Raw genomic sequence first — 15495 nt, forward strand, 5'->3', positions numbered from 1 at the left:
AATCGATAAGAATCATCATTAAGGCTTTGGTGAGTAGCTAGCTTATCCGCTACTTTATTTGCTTCTCGCCCAATCCATTGGTACATAACTCCTTCGAATCTTCTTTCCAACCATTTGATATCTCTTATCCAGTTGTAAAGACCAAAGTGCTTACGTTGATAGTTGAGAAGTTGTATAGCTTTTAGACTGTCTCCTTCAATAATAATACGTCTATACCCTTTGCTCCAGCAATATTGCATTGACATGAGGATTGCTTGTAGTTCTCCTTCTAATGCAGTACTCACTCTCTTCCCTTTTGCTTGAACGGCTCCTCTGTAGCAACCATTTGCATCTCGCAAAACCCATCCACTATTACTCGCAAATTTTAAATTGTTTTAATAGCATTTACTGGTCCTAAGATGAAGTGATTATGGACTAATGTCCCACTTGTTGGTTAAAGCTATAAATAATTCTGGATTATCTCTTTCGACAAAAAGGAAAAGAATAAAAAAAAAGAAGGAAAATATGTGTCACGTGGATAGCACATGGAGATCTATTGCCGCGTTTAAAATCCTAAACGCACTGTGTCACTGTTTTAGCTACGGTTGGCTTTTCTGTATCGTCGCCCTCGATCTCTTCAAACACTGCTTTTTTAGGGCCGTCGATTCTCGCCGGGGTTTCACCAAGCCAGCGCCGTCGATTTCATATCCTCCGAACGATGAAGCTCACCGTTAAGACTCTCATGGGTCGTCAATTTGAAATTAGGGTTCAGTCCTCCGATACGGTTAGTTCTCGTCCTTTTTCCACGAGTAAATCCGCGTAGGAGAGTAGAGAAACGTAGGTTCCCTCACATGAATAGCATCAGATCCACAATTTCGAATTGTTGTTCTATTAGTGTTTAATATGACTAGCGAATCCTGCCGTGAAGAGAACTTTGGTTTGGTAATGAAACTCTTCAAGTTTGTGGATTATACATATGAATGTGCTTGTTTTTTGGTAAGATAATGGCGGTGAAGAAGAATATAGAGGATTCACAAGGGAAGGATAATTATCCATGTGGGCAGCAACTGTTGATTCACAATGGAAAAGTTTTGAAAGATGAAACTACTCTGGTGGAGAACAAGGTTACTGAGGAAGGCTTTCTTGTCGTCATGCTTAGCAAGGTACCTACACTATTTTTAGGGGAAGCTTTGAACATTAGTTAATTACTAAACTTAAAATGTATGAAGATATACTAAGAGAAGAACTTAAACAAGGATAAAAGCTGTTCTTAGGCATCTGTTTTGTTCATTATTGTTCTCTTGCAGTGATATATATTTATCTTGTCGTGGCACTGACGTTGTCTTTTCCTTTGGTTATGATGAACTGTAGAGCAGAACTGCAGGTTCATCATCTGGTCAGTCGTCTACTCAGGTAGCTTATCTATTTCTCGTGTGTTTGCACATCGCACTTTCTGTCTGATGATTGGAAAAAACTTCTTCTATTTCACAGCCTGCTTCCACTACTACTACCACATCTTCGACTAAGGTAACTTTCTTGCATATATTTACTTGTGGAGTATGCGATGGGATAAGCAGCACGCTCGGTTGTATTAATACAAGTTATTATTGGTTAATCAGCCTGCAGCTCCATCTACAACTCAGTCTACAGCTGTGCCTGCTTCACCTGTTACTGCTCAAGAACAACCAGCGTAAGTCTTATTACTGAAACAATGAGCTTCTTTGGAGAATAATTTTTTTTGCATTTTTCCTTCCGTTGGTCTTGCCTACTGCCCCTTTTATGTTTTCCGAAAGTTTTCCATGTTTGACGTCTAGTATGTGTTGTGTAACTTATCTGTTCTGGGTTTCATTATTAGAATATAAACTACTCAATTGAACGGTATGTGGCAGGGCACAGACTGACACCCATGGACAAGTTGCTTCATCATTGGCTAGTGGCAATCGTCTTGAGCCATTGGTGCAACAATTAATGGACATGGGAGGCGGGAGCTGGGACAAAGAAACAGTTACTCGTGCACTTCGAGCTGCTCATAACAACCCTGAGAGAGCAGTGGATTATCTGTACTCTGTAGGGACTCTCTCTCTATGACATTCTTATTCCTTTAGGCTTTAAAGGATGAAATTATTGACATTTTAATTATATTATAGGGGATTCCTGAAACTGCTGAAGTAGCTGTGGCAGCGTCTGGTGCAGCCCTTGTCCCACCTGCGTCTGGAGGTCCTAACTCATCTCCTTTGGATTTATTCCCTCAGGTATTTAGTATTATTTGTGTGTATCCAAAAGAGTTGATAGGTGTATTGCGTTATCTTCTCACTCTATGGTTTACTCTTCCTAGGGAACAGTTGCCTCTGCTGGCACTGGTGATCTTGGGACGCTTGAATTTCTTAGAAACAATGATCAGGTTGCTGTTTCAACTTCTTTTTGTTTCCTCCATCTCCTCATTGCAAAGTTACTTTTTTTTAACCATGTGGCTCTATCCTCATCAGTCATGATTTTGAGCGAACGATTATGGATATGGTTAGAACCACATTTTATCAACTTAAGCTGAAATGTATTTTCTATCATAGCCAATATAACAAGGGATGATAAGCTAAATGTGTATACATGGTTTGACTGTTTCTAAATGTGTATACATGGTTTGACTGTTTGTTCTAACTTTGGCGAATTTCATCAAACATAGTCATTGTCGTGTATTTGTTATTGTATCAGTTCCAACAATTGCGCACCATGGTCCATTCCAACCCTCAAATCCTCCAGGTAAATTTTCGTTATCCTCATCCGGTAATCTGTAAAACTTATCACTGGTTCTGAGCGTCTTTTGTTGAAAACCGCTGCTTTTGTTACCACCAGCCCATGCTTCAGGAACTTGGAAAGCAAAACCCTCAACTTCTAAGGCTAATCCAAGAGAACCAGGCAGAGTTTCTTCAGTTAGTAAACGAGCCTTACGAGGGATCTGACGGGTAAGTCCTCCAATCTGTTTACTGTACTCTAAGGTTCTGTTTGATGTAATAATATGCTGGTTCATAAAATTTGAAACAAAAAAAAAACCATCAGGGATGCAGACATTTTCGATCAACCCGAGCAAGAAACGCCACATTCCATTAACGTCACCCAAGCAGAACAAGAAGCTATTCAACGGGTAAAACACCATTAATTGTGCAACACTATTTTCACAATGCAACCCTTCTTATTTACGTTGTTTTTGTCCTCTATAACAGCTAGAGGCAATGGGATTTGATAGAGACTTAGTAATAGAAGCCTTTCTTGCATGTGACCGTAATGAGGAATTGGCAGCTAACTATCTATTGGAGAACTCGGGAGATTTTGCAGACTGAGTTTCCAAACACTCTTTGAAAAGTTTGTCCCTTTTCATCTACATCTTGGCGTTATTTTACTTACATTATCTGATTAGAATTATTAGTGTGGTGGGATTTTCTCTTTCTTACTTCAGTTTTTTTTTTGCTTGAATTTTCTTTACTCCATTTGAGGTTTTCTTACAACTCGTGTGGTTGGTTGTTGCGTTTGTGATAGATTCCTATGTGAGCAGAGATGCAAGATCACGTAGTTCTCGAGGGGATAAACATAAAAAACTGTAATAGATATTTCATCATATCCAAACTTTTTCTATGTTGTGATTTATTGGCAATTCACGGGTTTTTCGGTGTTTGAAAGATGAATCATTACAAGTGTTGCAAAATAAAAAAAGGTGAATCATTAAGACAAAACTAGTCTAGAAAAAACCCGGTTTAGTTTGGTACAAATTATTAAATCATTCATTTTATATGTTGATAGAGTAGTTATATTTAGTTATAGTCCTAAACCGGATTTGATTATTCCTGAATCGAATATTTAACAATTAATTTATTGTAGTTTTTCTCATACATTCGTGGTTAAATATTTAATGAAATATAGACGGTCAGTTTTTTTTGTTTAGGATAATATTTAGATATATCTGATTTTACAAGAAATTTTCTTAAATAAGAAAGCAGAAAGAGACCTAAAATGGCGGGATTCCAAATTTAACAGATATTAACAGCCAAAAAAGCTATTGAGCGGCGATCCGATTCTGACTCCCTCTCTCGTTTTCGTTTCAATCATCTTTCTCAAGAAAGTTTTGATAGAAAGAGCAACCAAAAAGCAGAAAAAGAGGGTTCATCATCATCAATACATCAATATCTTCATAAACACGGTATCTCTCGCAATTTCTGATTTTTTTTTTTATATGATTATCGTGAATTTTCGGGTAACGATTAACTCTACCCCGCCAAATTATAATCATCTGAATCTAATCTTTGTTTCCCAGATTAATTTTTTTATTCTGTAGATTAATTTACGCCCAAGCAACTTTGCCAGCTAGGTTTGAGTTTTCGCCCTAGAGACCACAATGGAGAAGAAGAAGTATCCCATAGGGCCAGAGCATTACACCATCTACGAGGTGATCGGACAAGGTGTCAGTGCCTTAGTGCATCGTGCCTTGTGCATCCCTTTTGATGAAGTTGTTGCTATTAAGATTCTCGATTTTGAACGAGATAACTGCGACCTGGTGATTCTTTTCTCTTTTGCTCTTTATGATGTTTTTTTTTTTTTGCTATTGGCTAAGCTAATTAAATGGTTTTAATTTTGGTACTAGAATAACATCTCTCGTGAAGCGCAGACGATGATGCTTGTTGATCATCTCAATTTGTTGAAATCGCATTGCTCTTTCGTTAGTGATCACAATTTGTGGGTCGTCATGCCTTACATGTCTGGAGGTTCTTGTCTCCATATATTGAAAGCTGCTTACCCTGATGGCTTTGAGGAAGTTATTATAGCTACGATTCTGCGCGAGGCCTTGAAGGGGTTGGACTATCTCCATCAGCATGGCCACATTCATCGTGATGTCAAAGTCGGTAACTTTTCTATTCTTCATAAAGGGAATGTATTGGCTTCGTATTGAGTTATCTTTTTGTTTCAGGCGGGGAATATTTTGCTCGGTGCTCGTGGCGCGATCAAGTTGGGAGACTTTGGTGTATCTGCGTGTCTCTTTGATTCGGGTGATAGGCAACGTACGAGGAACACATTTGTTGGAACACCTTGCTGGTAAGTGTGGTGGTAACCAATTTGAATTTACTTCTCATGTGGGTGACCCACCTTTTTTGCTTTAATAGGATGGCACCTGAAGTCATGGAGCAGTTACATGGTTATGACTTCAAGTACGTTTAACCTCGAGTTATTATTATTCTATTTGCTTATGTTTAGTTAGAGGAGAATATAGTATTCTTATTTGTAACATCTACTTCAGGGCGGATATTTGGTCGTTTGGTATCACTGGGCTAGAGCTTGCACATGGCCACGCTCCTTTCTCTAAGTATCCACCAATGAAGGTTCATAGCCTTTTTAAATCTACATTTCAGCTCCATAATCTATAGCTCAGTTCTAAAACAAATATCATATTTGAAATATGGTTTCAGGTTCTGCTTATGACCTTGCAAAATGCACCACCCGGGCTGGATTATGAAAGAGATAGGAAGTTTTCAAGGGTATGCTCTTGGTGTCAATCAATACTATACATTCTCCTTTGATTTGTTGGCTAATTATCATCTCAATTTGTGCCTCTTTTCCTCAGTCTTTCAAGCAGATGATTGCTAGTTGTCTAGTCAAAGACCCTTCCAAACGCCCATCTGCCAAAAAGTTGTTAAAGCATTCCTTTTTCAAGCAAGCGAGGTCAAGCGACTACATTGCTCGAAAACTTCTGGATGGGTTACCAGATCTTGTTAATCGTGTTCAAGCAATAAAGGTTTGATATGTAGAAATAAGTAGTTATTCCATATCTTTTCATTTTATCAGTCAGCTTCATATGATGAAAATTTATGAGGAATATGCTTTCTGTATGCAGAAAAAGGAAGAAGATATGCTTGCACAAGAGAAAATGGCAGATGGAGAGAAGGAGGAACTCTCCCAGGTTTGTGTTTCCAGTCCAAAATTGCTGGCTCTCTTTATTTATGTTTGAATCTTGAACTGTTAGTTTACAGCTCAAATTGTCATGCAGAGTATTTAGCCTTTAACTTCTTGTCGTAGTAACATGCAGAATGAATACAAGAGAGGTATTAGTGGGTGGAATTTCAATCTAGATGACATGAAAGCCCAAGCTTCATTGGTATAAACTTGGTCTCCTCTAGCACATAAAAAAGTAATTCACTGTGCTTCAAATTATGACTTTCTTATTTCCACCAGATCCAGGACATAGATTGTGGCTTGTCGGAGAGCAGTTTATCTGAAAGCACAACTTCGTTGCAGGCTCTAGATTCACAGGATATGCAATTAGAGACTCAGGTGTCTCCTCTTGTAGAGATTTTCCTCAGCTAGAAATAGTTATATACTCAAAGGTTTAAGAGTTTTTTATTACTTAATCTCTGCAGGAAGATACTTGTCAACTTCCTAATAAGTATCTCCAGCCCCTTATTCACCGAACTCTAAGTATCGCAAGGTCTATCTGCTAATATCTCTATTTGGAGTTTTCATTTTGTTATCTACTTGTAACAACTAGAGGTGAATAAACTGAACAAGTAATAATTTTGGCTGGGCAGGGATAAGTCTGATGATGATATAAGTCTTGCCAGCCCCAGCTATGATAACTATGTATATTCCTCTCCCCGTCATGAGGATCTGTCTCTAAATAATACAACTGTTGCAAGTGCGCATGCAATCAATGAGAAATCAACGGACTCCACATCTATCACAGCCAATCAACCAACAGAGATTCTAGCAGGAAGCTGTGTCAGTAAGGGAGAGAGGTTAGTCCTTTTAACATGTACTGTTATTGTAAGAGCTTGTTAAGATACTAGTCTTACTGTTTAACCGTTACTTGTCTCTTATAAAGTAACTGAAAACCTGATGTCAACGCTCATATTTACTGACTATATATGTAATATGTATGTTAATTTCTAGTGATAAAACCCAAGATCAACTTCAAAATGGGTCAACCTGCAATGGGGCACATCCTACAGTGGGAGGAGATGAAGTACCAACGGAGCTGGCTGTTAAACCACCCAGAGCTTGTATACATTTCTATCTAATCTAAACATCCATGTGGATTAATGCTTTTTCTAATTAATTAAATGGTGTATCAGTGTCAGCGAGCCTAGATGAATCTGACGACAAATCAAAGCCGCCAGTTGTGCAGCAAAGAGGGCGTTTTAAAGTAACTTCTGAAAATCTTGATATTGACAAGGTAACCAACCTCTTCTTGTTTGCTTAACTCACTTTTTAAGCTTTTTTATTTGTATTCATATTAACTTTCTCTTTATCAGGTGGTTCCATCTCCAATATTGCAAAAGAGTCACAGCATGCAGGTTTGTAATAGTTCCGAGGTCAGCCTGATCAGCTGCAGACACAAACTATCAATATCTATTACCAAAACTATTTATCCAAAGAGAAATACAAAATAAAACATTGATGTGGTTATGTAGGTGCTCGGCCATCATTCTGCTGCTTCTCTACCTCCCTCTGTTTCAGGAGCTGATGTCCCTTTACCAAACCTAACCAGCTCATATGTATACCCGCTGGTATATCCAGTTCTGCAGACCAATATATTGGAAAGGGTATGTATGCCTTATTCTTTCAATATACCTAGTAAAGATGAAACACTTCGTTGCATAATTTACATCGTCCCGAAAAAAAACAGGATAACATTCTGCACATGATGAAAGTACTCACCAACAGAGAGCTGACAGGTTAATTTCTGCCTCCATTCACCCTTCTGATTGCATTTTTCTTGCCAGAGTTTTTGAATGTCTTTTATTTCTCTCATGTAGAGGGACGTTCAGCTGAACCAGGAAGCGTACAACAACCTAATGTAGCTCCTACTGAAAAATCAATGGTATGTAACCGTATTTGCAAACAGTAGAATTTATTGAATCATATGAATTGGAACTCAGCAGAATTGTTCTTGGATTGAATCACAGCTTGAAGCAGCACACGAAAGAGAGAAAGACTTGCTCCATGACATAACCGACCTGCAATGGAGGTAAGTAACTTCGACAATCTCCTCCTTGTGAAATACTTCTCTCTCAGGTTGTATTATCTATAGTCCAAACATTCTTTCTTGTGTGTGTGTCCATAGGCTCATCTGTGCAGAAGAAGAGCTTCAGAAATACAAAACCGAACACGCCCATGTAAGCTTGAGTATATCTAAATACAATCATCCTGTCTGCAATCTTTTCAATTTCAATTATGTGGTGAGTCTATGACCACCAAAACTCATGCCTCCTTTGTTCAAATTTTCTCACAGGTTTGATTTCCTTAAAAACCTCAGGAGATGTGTGGTATCTAAGTATAAGAAGTTTGGATTCATCCTCAATAAAGATATAAGAGATCTAATGAAGGAAAGATTTGCTTTCAGATGTTTTGTAATTTGATTCATAAGTACATCACCCTTGTCCCTAACATCACTTCTGTGTTATATATTTGACCTTTTAGGGTTAAGTAATATGTACCATGGTAGCTATTTGATAACCATGGTTACATAATGATATGTGTAATATTGATACAAGAAGGGTTATTATTATTTTTTAAAACTTTTACAAGATGGGTTATTGAGAAGCATCTTCATAAGATGATGATATGTGGAATTATGTATTGTAGTATATATGTATGTTTGGATGCGTGTAAATGAACGCATCTCTGGGACAACTAAGACTTGTCCTCATGTCGCAGAATCCATGAATTCTATATTCAGTCATAATTGCTTCGGAGGTGATACATAAACTAAAATAATATACTCACGTGAATACCAAGTCAATCGAATACCAATATTATGTTCTATCATGTTCTAAAATCAGAAAACCAAATTTTAAAGATTCAAACAGAAGGCAAAATTTTAAAGATTCAAACAGAAAGCAAACTGTAGTACAGATTAACACCTTTAATGCATCAATCAAACTAGATAATATTTTCAAATCAGTGATATTGTATATCCTGTGTATATTGTTGGAACTATTTTTTGAACATTATGAATAAGGTATTCATATGTCAAAAATGAAGTTTTATTTGAATGAGAAATGAAGGTCTAATGTTTGTGATTTGAGAATCTTGTATAAAGTAGCAAATACATACATTAGATATTTGATCTTGGATTTGAGCTTTGATTTGTTAGTTGTACTACATGTTCGTTAACTTAAATCAAATATATGTTGATCTTTTATATTGATAAAATATAAAAAAAAAATCATTTTAAAGTATATTATTTAGTTGAATTGGTCAAACAAAAAATAATTTTATTATTTAATTTCTTGGTCAAAATGTGGAATAAATTCACATAATAATTGACAAAAATTAAATACTCCATTAGTGCACCATGGAGGTTTTATTTTTTGTGTTGAAAAATGAAACTTGTGCTTCTCATGATTTTTCTATAAAAGAGCTTGCTAGAATTATAGAAAATACACACATTTATACACGATCAACAACAACAAAAAAAAGATACTCCCACTTGAATAATTTATTTTTTAGTTTTTTGAGTCGGAGAGTACGTCACAGAAATATGGTCGATAGATTCTGTTTTTCGGTGATGGTAAACAGAATTAATGCTGCAGTTGTATCATGGGAATCTGAGCGCAATGAAACCGTCACACTTCAGGGCATTTAAATATTTAAGGAAAGAGATTAACTATCTCGACTCTGCAATTCTTCTTTATTTTTATATTTCGGTATTGAAATTTTAATTTATGTTCTTATTATTCTTTACAAAAATCAGTTGTCCTATGGTAGTAAAATAAAGTTCCTACATATATTACAAGTAGGTAGTTATTTTTTTGGACAAAAACTCATTTTTCTAAATTTGACTGGCTGCCGAATCTAGGTTTAATCTAGGCAGAAAGGAACATTATGACTAGGCATAAAAACCGGAACCGAACCAAAATATCTGAAAACGGAACCGGACCAAAACTCTCAAATACCCGAACGATTCTTATATTTTTATATCTGAAATAACTGAATCGAACCGGAACCAAAACAAGAACCGAACGGGTACCCGAATATATAAAAATATTAATTATATATACGTATAATATAACTAAATATATATTTTTAATTTAAAGATCTGTTAAAAGTACCCTAAAATAGTTGAAGATAACTAAATTATTATAAAGTATCCGAACTACCCAAAGTATCTGAAACTATCCGGATAGTTTTGTCCGAAATATCTAAAGTAATCCGAAATTCTTATCTAAATCATCCTAATTATTTGATATTTTACCCTAAATAACCGATATTTTATCTGAATTACCCGAATTACCCGAACCGAAACCAAATGAGAACATAATATTTTCTGGGTTTTTTCCGGTTCCTAGTTTTACTATTTGAACCGAACCGAACCCGAAACTATCCAAACCGAACCGAACCGAAAATAAGTCAAGTAGTAAATTGATTTTTTAGCCCCCTACCCGAACTACCCAAAAACTGAAATACCCGAACCGAACCGATACCCAAAATGCCCAGACCTAATTGTGACTGATTAAGTAGTTGATATACTAAACTAATTACTTGATTTTGGATGAAAAAAGTTTAAAATTTTAGAAAACGAAACAAATTTGATTCTAAAATTAAAAATAAATTAAAATTTAATAATTATACACATTTTAGTTAATTTTATTTCTAAAAATTAAAAGTAGAACTAAAATTTTAATTTTTCAATTTTAGACATTTAAAAAAAAAATTGTTTGAAACTTATTACTATTTTCAATTAAAATAAACATAATTTAGGTATTAAATGAACATAATTTTAAAATTTAGTGTATTAAAATAAATAAAATAATTATTTAATGTACTAAGTTAGATCGTAAAAGAGTTTGAGTATTAAAAATCTTAACAAAATTTAATTTGAATATTTTTATGGAATTTAGTTGAACCGTCATTAGAAATTCTTAATTATCTATAGAGCCGCTGAGCCGAATAATTTTTATCGTGTTTAAAAACTCCTAGGCCCATTAAAGCCCAAAACGGAAACCCACCTGAAAAGTCAATGGGGACGCGGATTCCCCATAAAACGTTAAACGCAACTCCAGAAACACAAGAAAGTCTATCCCCACGAGTTTCATTAACTCACATCGGTAGGGGAACAAACGCAGAACACGAAGAAGAGCAAACTCGTTAGAGAGCTGCAACTAACATTTATAGAAACCCTAGAATTTCCAATTTAGGGGGAGAGGCGTGACGATGTCGGAGCTGCAGATTTCGCCGGCGATTCACGATCCGCAGGGGCAAGAGAAGCAGCAGCAAGCCGCGGGAGTGGGGATTTTGCTTCAGATCATGATGCTTGTCCTCTCTTTCGTACTTGGCCATGTCCTTCGCCGTCATAAGTTCTATTATCTCCCCGAAGCTAGTGCTTCCCTTCTCATCGGTTTGTTTCTTCGGTCTCCTCCTCACTCATTTGCATTGCGATCGAAGGTTTTTGATTGATTCCTTTGTTGAAATTTGTGTGAAATTAGGGTTGATCGTTGGTGGTTTAGCGAACATCTCGAACACGGAGACTAGCATAAGGTTCGTTGAACTTCTATTTTAATTTATTTTCTAATAATTACCAATTTTTTTATTGCTGTTTTCTGTCCTTTTTCAACTAACCTGGAAACTAATATACTTAGATGAATATGTGTATATACGTATGTAAGAAGTATTCTCCAGTGCTGAATCGATATTCGTTTTGTTCAGGACATGGTTCAATTTCCACGATGAGTTCTTCTTCCTGTTTCTGCTGCCACCAATCATATTATATCCTTTATTCGAGTTTGTATTGCATATATACGTCTCTATGTGACATAATTTGTTTTCATGATTCTCAACTTTGCAACAAAATGTGTTCTTTTCCTTGACTTAACTTGTTTTCACCCAGTCAGGATTCAGTCTACAACCCGTAAGTGCATAGAGCTCTCTTGTCTTTAATTGTTTTTCTGTTTGATTTCACCATCATAGATCACATCATTGCTTGTGAATTCTTGATGATGCTTACTTTGTTTCTGGGTTTTATGCAGAAACCTTTCTTTTCGAACTTCGGAGCCATTGTCACTTTTTCTGTACTTGGAACTTTTGTGGCGTCCATGGTTACTGGCGTGCTAGTGTATGTATCTCTATCCTGTGAATGGCTTCTGTTTGTTGACTGGAAAGGTCCTCCTTTTGTTATTCATAAGCTCTTTTTTCTATTGAAGGTACCTTGGCGGCGTGATGTTTCTAATGTACAAGCTTCCATTCGTTGAGTGTCTCATGTTTGGCTCCCTTATCTCAGCCACTGATCCTGTCACAGTCTTGTCTATATTTCAGGTACTTCCTTTTGCTGATTTTCTGAGAGATTCTCTATTTTCGAACCAGGAGATATCTACCACATCTTACTACTGTATTGTTTTGCAGGAACTTGGATCGGATGTAAATTTGTATGCTCTGGTCTTTGGAGAATCGGTTTTGAATGATGCTGTTAGTAGTGTTTGAGTACTGATTTCTGATTCCCTAGATTAGAATGAAAAAAATATCACATTACTTATTAGGCTTTTCTCTTTTTGTATGTTGCTTTTGGAAGATGGCCATATCTCTGTACAGGTATGTAAGCTAATTCAAAATATACTGTGAAAGACGATATTGTAAGATATTTTAACCAGGGTTTAAAATGGGGTGCAGGACAATGTCCTTGGTAAGAAGTCAATCAGCTGGTCAGAATTTCTTTATGGTGATAGTCAGATTTCTCGAAACCTTTGTCGGTTCAATGTCTGCAGGTTTGCTTCTGTCATATGCCTTCCTTTCTCTATATTTGTATGTTAACATGCATGGTTTGTCATGGACGCTGCTAAATATCTTATTGACAAGTTTGAGCAACCTAAGGAAATTAATATATGAATACCAAACTAAATTTGATCTTTCAAGCATCTCAACTTTTCCAATGTCATTATATTTTCCTATATGTGTGCTTTGTGGGTTATTAAAGCGACAAATGTGTGTTTCTGCAGGGGTTGGAGTTGGATTTATATCTGCTCTCATATCCTTTTTTGGTTTTAGTTTCTTATGAAATAATTTTGTTTCACTTCATACATAAACGAGTTGTTAGCCTTAATGCAAAGCACCTCTTCAAGTATGCAGGGCTAGATGTTGACAAGTGAGTGATCATAGTTCTTCTATGTCTGGAAGTTTTCTTATGGTCCGCATTGAAATATTTTATTCTGATTTTTTCACTCCTCCTTTCAGTCTGCAGAACTTGGAGTGCTGCCTCTTTGTGCTTTTTCCATATTTCTCGTAAATAATTTCTCCCTTATATAAATTGCTTTATTGTTTAGTTCACGCTCTTAGAGATTGTACGGTTGTTAACTTTGTTTTCCTTGTGCTAGATACATGCTTGCTGAAGGTCTCAGTCTATCTGGCATCGTATCGATTCTATTTACTGGGATTGTGAGTTGTCATTATATTTCTATGAGTCTTGTGCGATATGATTCTCAGCCAAAAGTAAAGCAGTATAATGGAAATTGCTTGTGCTTTTCAGGTCATGAAGCATTACACCTACTCAAACTTGTCTACAAATTCTCAGCGATTTGTGTCTTCGTTTTTTCATCTGATATCTTCCCTGGCAGAGACATTTGTGTATGCAATTGATTCGTACACTCTCAAGCATTTTGATGGTTGATTTCTGTCAATGGTCTGACGTTACGTTGCCAAATGATCAAATCTGCAGGTTCATCTACATGGGTTTTGATATTGCCATGGAAAACCACAGTTGGTCACATGTGGGATTCATCCTTTTCTCCATTGTAAGGTTACGCAAGTTATATTGGTTTGAAATTCAATTTGTATAAACTGCTGATGTTCCTTAACTTTTATTTTATCTATCCTGACGAATCTAGCTGTTCATCGTAATTGCAAGGTACGCTTTTTTGTTTCATTTCAGGATCTTTTGAAATCACGTCTGTGTGTATAAATACATGCATTCATTTCCAAATTGCAGCTTTTGTGTTGTATTTCGTGTCTGATAATGTTACTGTTGGCGTGTATGTCTTACTCAGGGCAGCGAATGTGTTTGGTTGTGGATATTTGGTCAACCTTGTACGACCTGCACATAGGAAAATACCTATGACGCATCAAAAAGCACTTTGGTACAGTGGTAAGACACTGCTCTTTGTTTCCTTATGTACATATTGTTTTTCATTACCTCAATAAAAAGTAAATAAGACATGTGAGTTTCATAGGACTTCGAGGTGCTATGGCCTTTGCTCTTGCTCTGCAATCTGTTCATGATCTCCCAGAAGGACATGGTCAAACTATCTTTACAGCAACTACAGCAATTGTTGTTGTAACGGTAAGCAATCCTTCTTTAAAAACTAAAAATTTGCTTAAAACTGAGCTCACCGACCAGAGGGTTTCTATTACTTGATAGCTGAGCCAAATTATATTGCATTTTATGTGATCATTGATGCTACTGAAACGGATTTCAGGTGTTGCTTATTGGAGGATCCACTGGTACAATGCTTGAAGCCCTAGAGGTTGTAGGTGATGGCCATGATGCAACCCTTGGTGATGTAAGTCGAGTGGAAGTAATAATATATATATAGTTATACATATATTGGTTGTTTACATAGGCGTAGTGTCCCAAAAAACCTCTTATTTATCTCTTCAATGTAAAGTTAATCTTGGTCTCTCAATGCAGAAAACACAACATGGTTAGTACCCTGATCTTTTATGTTCTTTTGTCAGGGCTTTGAGGTGGTGAACGATCGGTATATGAATAGGTTCGATGATGAAGATTCACCATCAGGAAGTGGATTCAGGACAAAACTAAGAGAGTTCCACAAGAGGTAAATTACTGATTAACCGCTTTCAAGTTTGTATTAAAACACATGAAACAAAAAAAACAAACATTCGTGTTGTGTTGTTATGTGTTTATGCAGCGCTGCGTCATTTACAGAACTAGACAAGAACTACCTAACACCGTTTTTCACAAGTAACAACGGAGACTATGATGATGATGATGATGACAATGAGCATCACCATGGTAACAACAATTTAATAATACTCAACTACTATTTCAAGCTTTTGTTATTTCTATACACCCATTAAAACTTGAAACCGTTTTCTTTCTCTTTTTTTTTGTGCGCAGAAGAAACAACTCCTTTTACTAGAAGAGTGGATTTTTATAACCGGGGATAAAATTTTATGAGACAGAAAAACCGAGTTGGTTCACATCGACAGTGAGATATCATAGTGAAGCAGCGGTTGATGTACATAAAAAAACAAACTGGATCGTGGTCGACAGTAATAGTAGTAGTCAGATTACTCTGAACTGTGTTCCTGTCCTGAACCTTAGTGGATTATTGTTTTGGCTAACTACATTCACAAAAAAAAAACCTTAATGGTCATGGATGAGATTATACTTGTCAATATCCCACGAAGCGTTATTTATAGTGTTTTGCTTTGAACAAAATCAGTCTCATACTCTGATCAAAGATGCTGATATCGAGAGAGAGAAAAAAGTCTATCCGGTACAAACCGGTTATCACTCAACCAACCACA

The 15495-nt window shown here is 36.3% G+C and overlaps 3 protein-coding genes across 6 annotated transcripts; all 3 read left to right on the top strand.

Moving 5' to 3' along the window:
* The first annotated feature begins 527 nt into the window (after nt 1–527).
* Nucleotides 528–3618, top strand: LOC106402413 (ubiquitin receptor RAD23b). Its single transcript, XM_013843138.3, has 12 exons — nt 528–763; nt 981–1142; nt 1351–1392; nt 1471–1506; nt 1599–1669; nt 1869–2046; nt 2127–2231; nt 2315–2380; nt 2689–2736; nt 2830–2939; nt 3034–3118; nt 3198–3618. The coding sequence occupies exons 1-12, from the start codon at nt 698–700 to the stop codon at nt 3312–3314; spliced, it is 1086 nt and encodes a 361-aa protein (XP_013698592.1). The 5' UTR covers nt 528–697; the 3' UTR covers nt 3315–3618.
* On the top strand, nt 3198–8540 carry LOC106403079 (STE20/SPS1-related proline-alanine-rich protein kinase). 4 transcript variants are annotated; one of them, XM_022704953.2, is made up of 23 exons: nt 3198–3336; nt 4006–4168; nt 4283–4522; nt 4610–4864; nt 4934–5058; nt 5127–5171; nt 5261–5342; nt 5430–5498; nt 5585–5755; nt 5855–5920; nt 6047–6115; nt 6193–6291; nt 6378–6445; nt 6546–6752; nt 6907–7016; nt 7089–7189; nt 7269–7328; nt 7428–7559; nt 7643–7691; nt 7773–7837; nt 7923–7984; nt 8081–8132; nt 8249–8540. In XM_022704953.2, the coding sequence occupies exons 3-23, from the start codon at nt 4364–4366 to the stop codon at nt 8252–8254; spliced, it is 2052 nt and encodes a 683-aa protein (XP_022560674.2). In that variant the 5' UTR covers nt 3198–3336; nt 4006–4168; nt 4283–4363; the 3' UTR covers nt 8255–8540. The 4 variants fall into 4 exon arrangements, with proteins under 4 accessions (XP_022560674.2, XP_013699384.2, XP_022560678.2 ...); XM_013843930.3 differs by having other exon boundaries at nt 7269–7310; XM_022704957.2 differs by having other exon boundaries at nt 7095–7189; nt 7269–7310.
* A 2481-nt stretch (nt 8541–11021) lies between these two features.
* LOC106406637 (sodium/hydrogen exchanger 6) lies at nt 11022–15363 on the top strand. The gene is made up of 22 exons (XM_013847334.3): nt 11022–11356; nt 11445–11496; nt 11665–11724; nt 11842–11866; nt 11985–12070; nt 12159–12270; nt 12358–12420; nt 12524–12543; nt 12622–12716; nt 12948–12976; nt 13062–13093; nt 13183–13230; nt 13323–13383; nt 13475–13572; nt 13664–13739; nt 13833–13852; nt 13992–14089; nt 14175–14284; nt 14421–14504; nt 14680–14780; nt 14874–14977; nt 15083–15363. The coding sequence occupies exons 1-22, from the start codon at nt 11173–11175 to the stop codon at nt 15130–15132; spliced, it is 1608 nt and encodes a 535-aa protein (XP_013702788.1). The 5' UTR covers nt 11022–11172; the 3' UTR covers nt 15133–15363.
* The last annotated feature ends 132 nt before the right edge of the window (nt 15364–15495 follow it).

The sequence above is a fragment of the Brassica napus genome, chromosome C6 (assembly GCF_020379485.1).
Source record: "Brassica napus cultivar Da-Ae chromosome C6, Da-Ae, whole genome shotgun sequence".
Lineage (NCBI taxonomy): Eukaryota > Viridiplantae > Streptophyta > Magnoliopsida > Brassicales > Brassicaceae > Brassica > Brassica napus.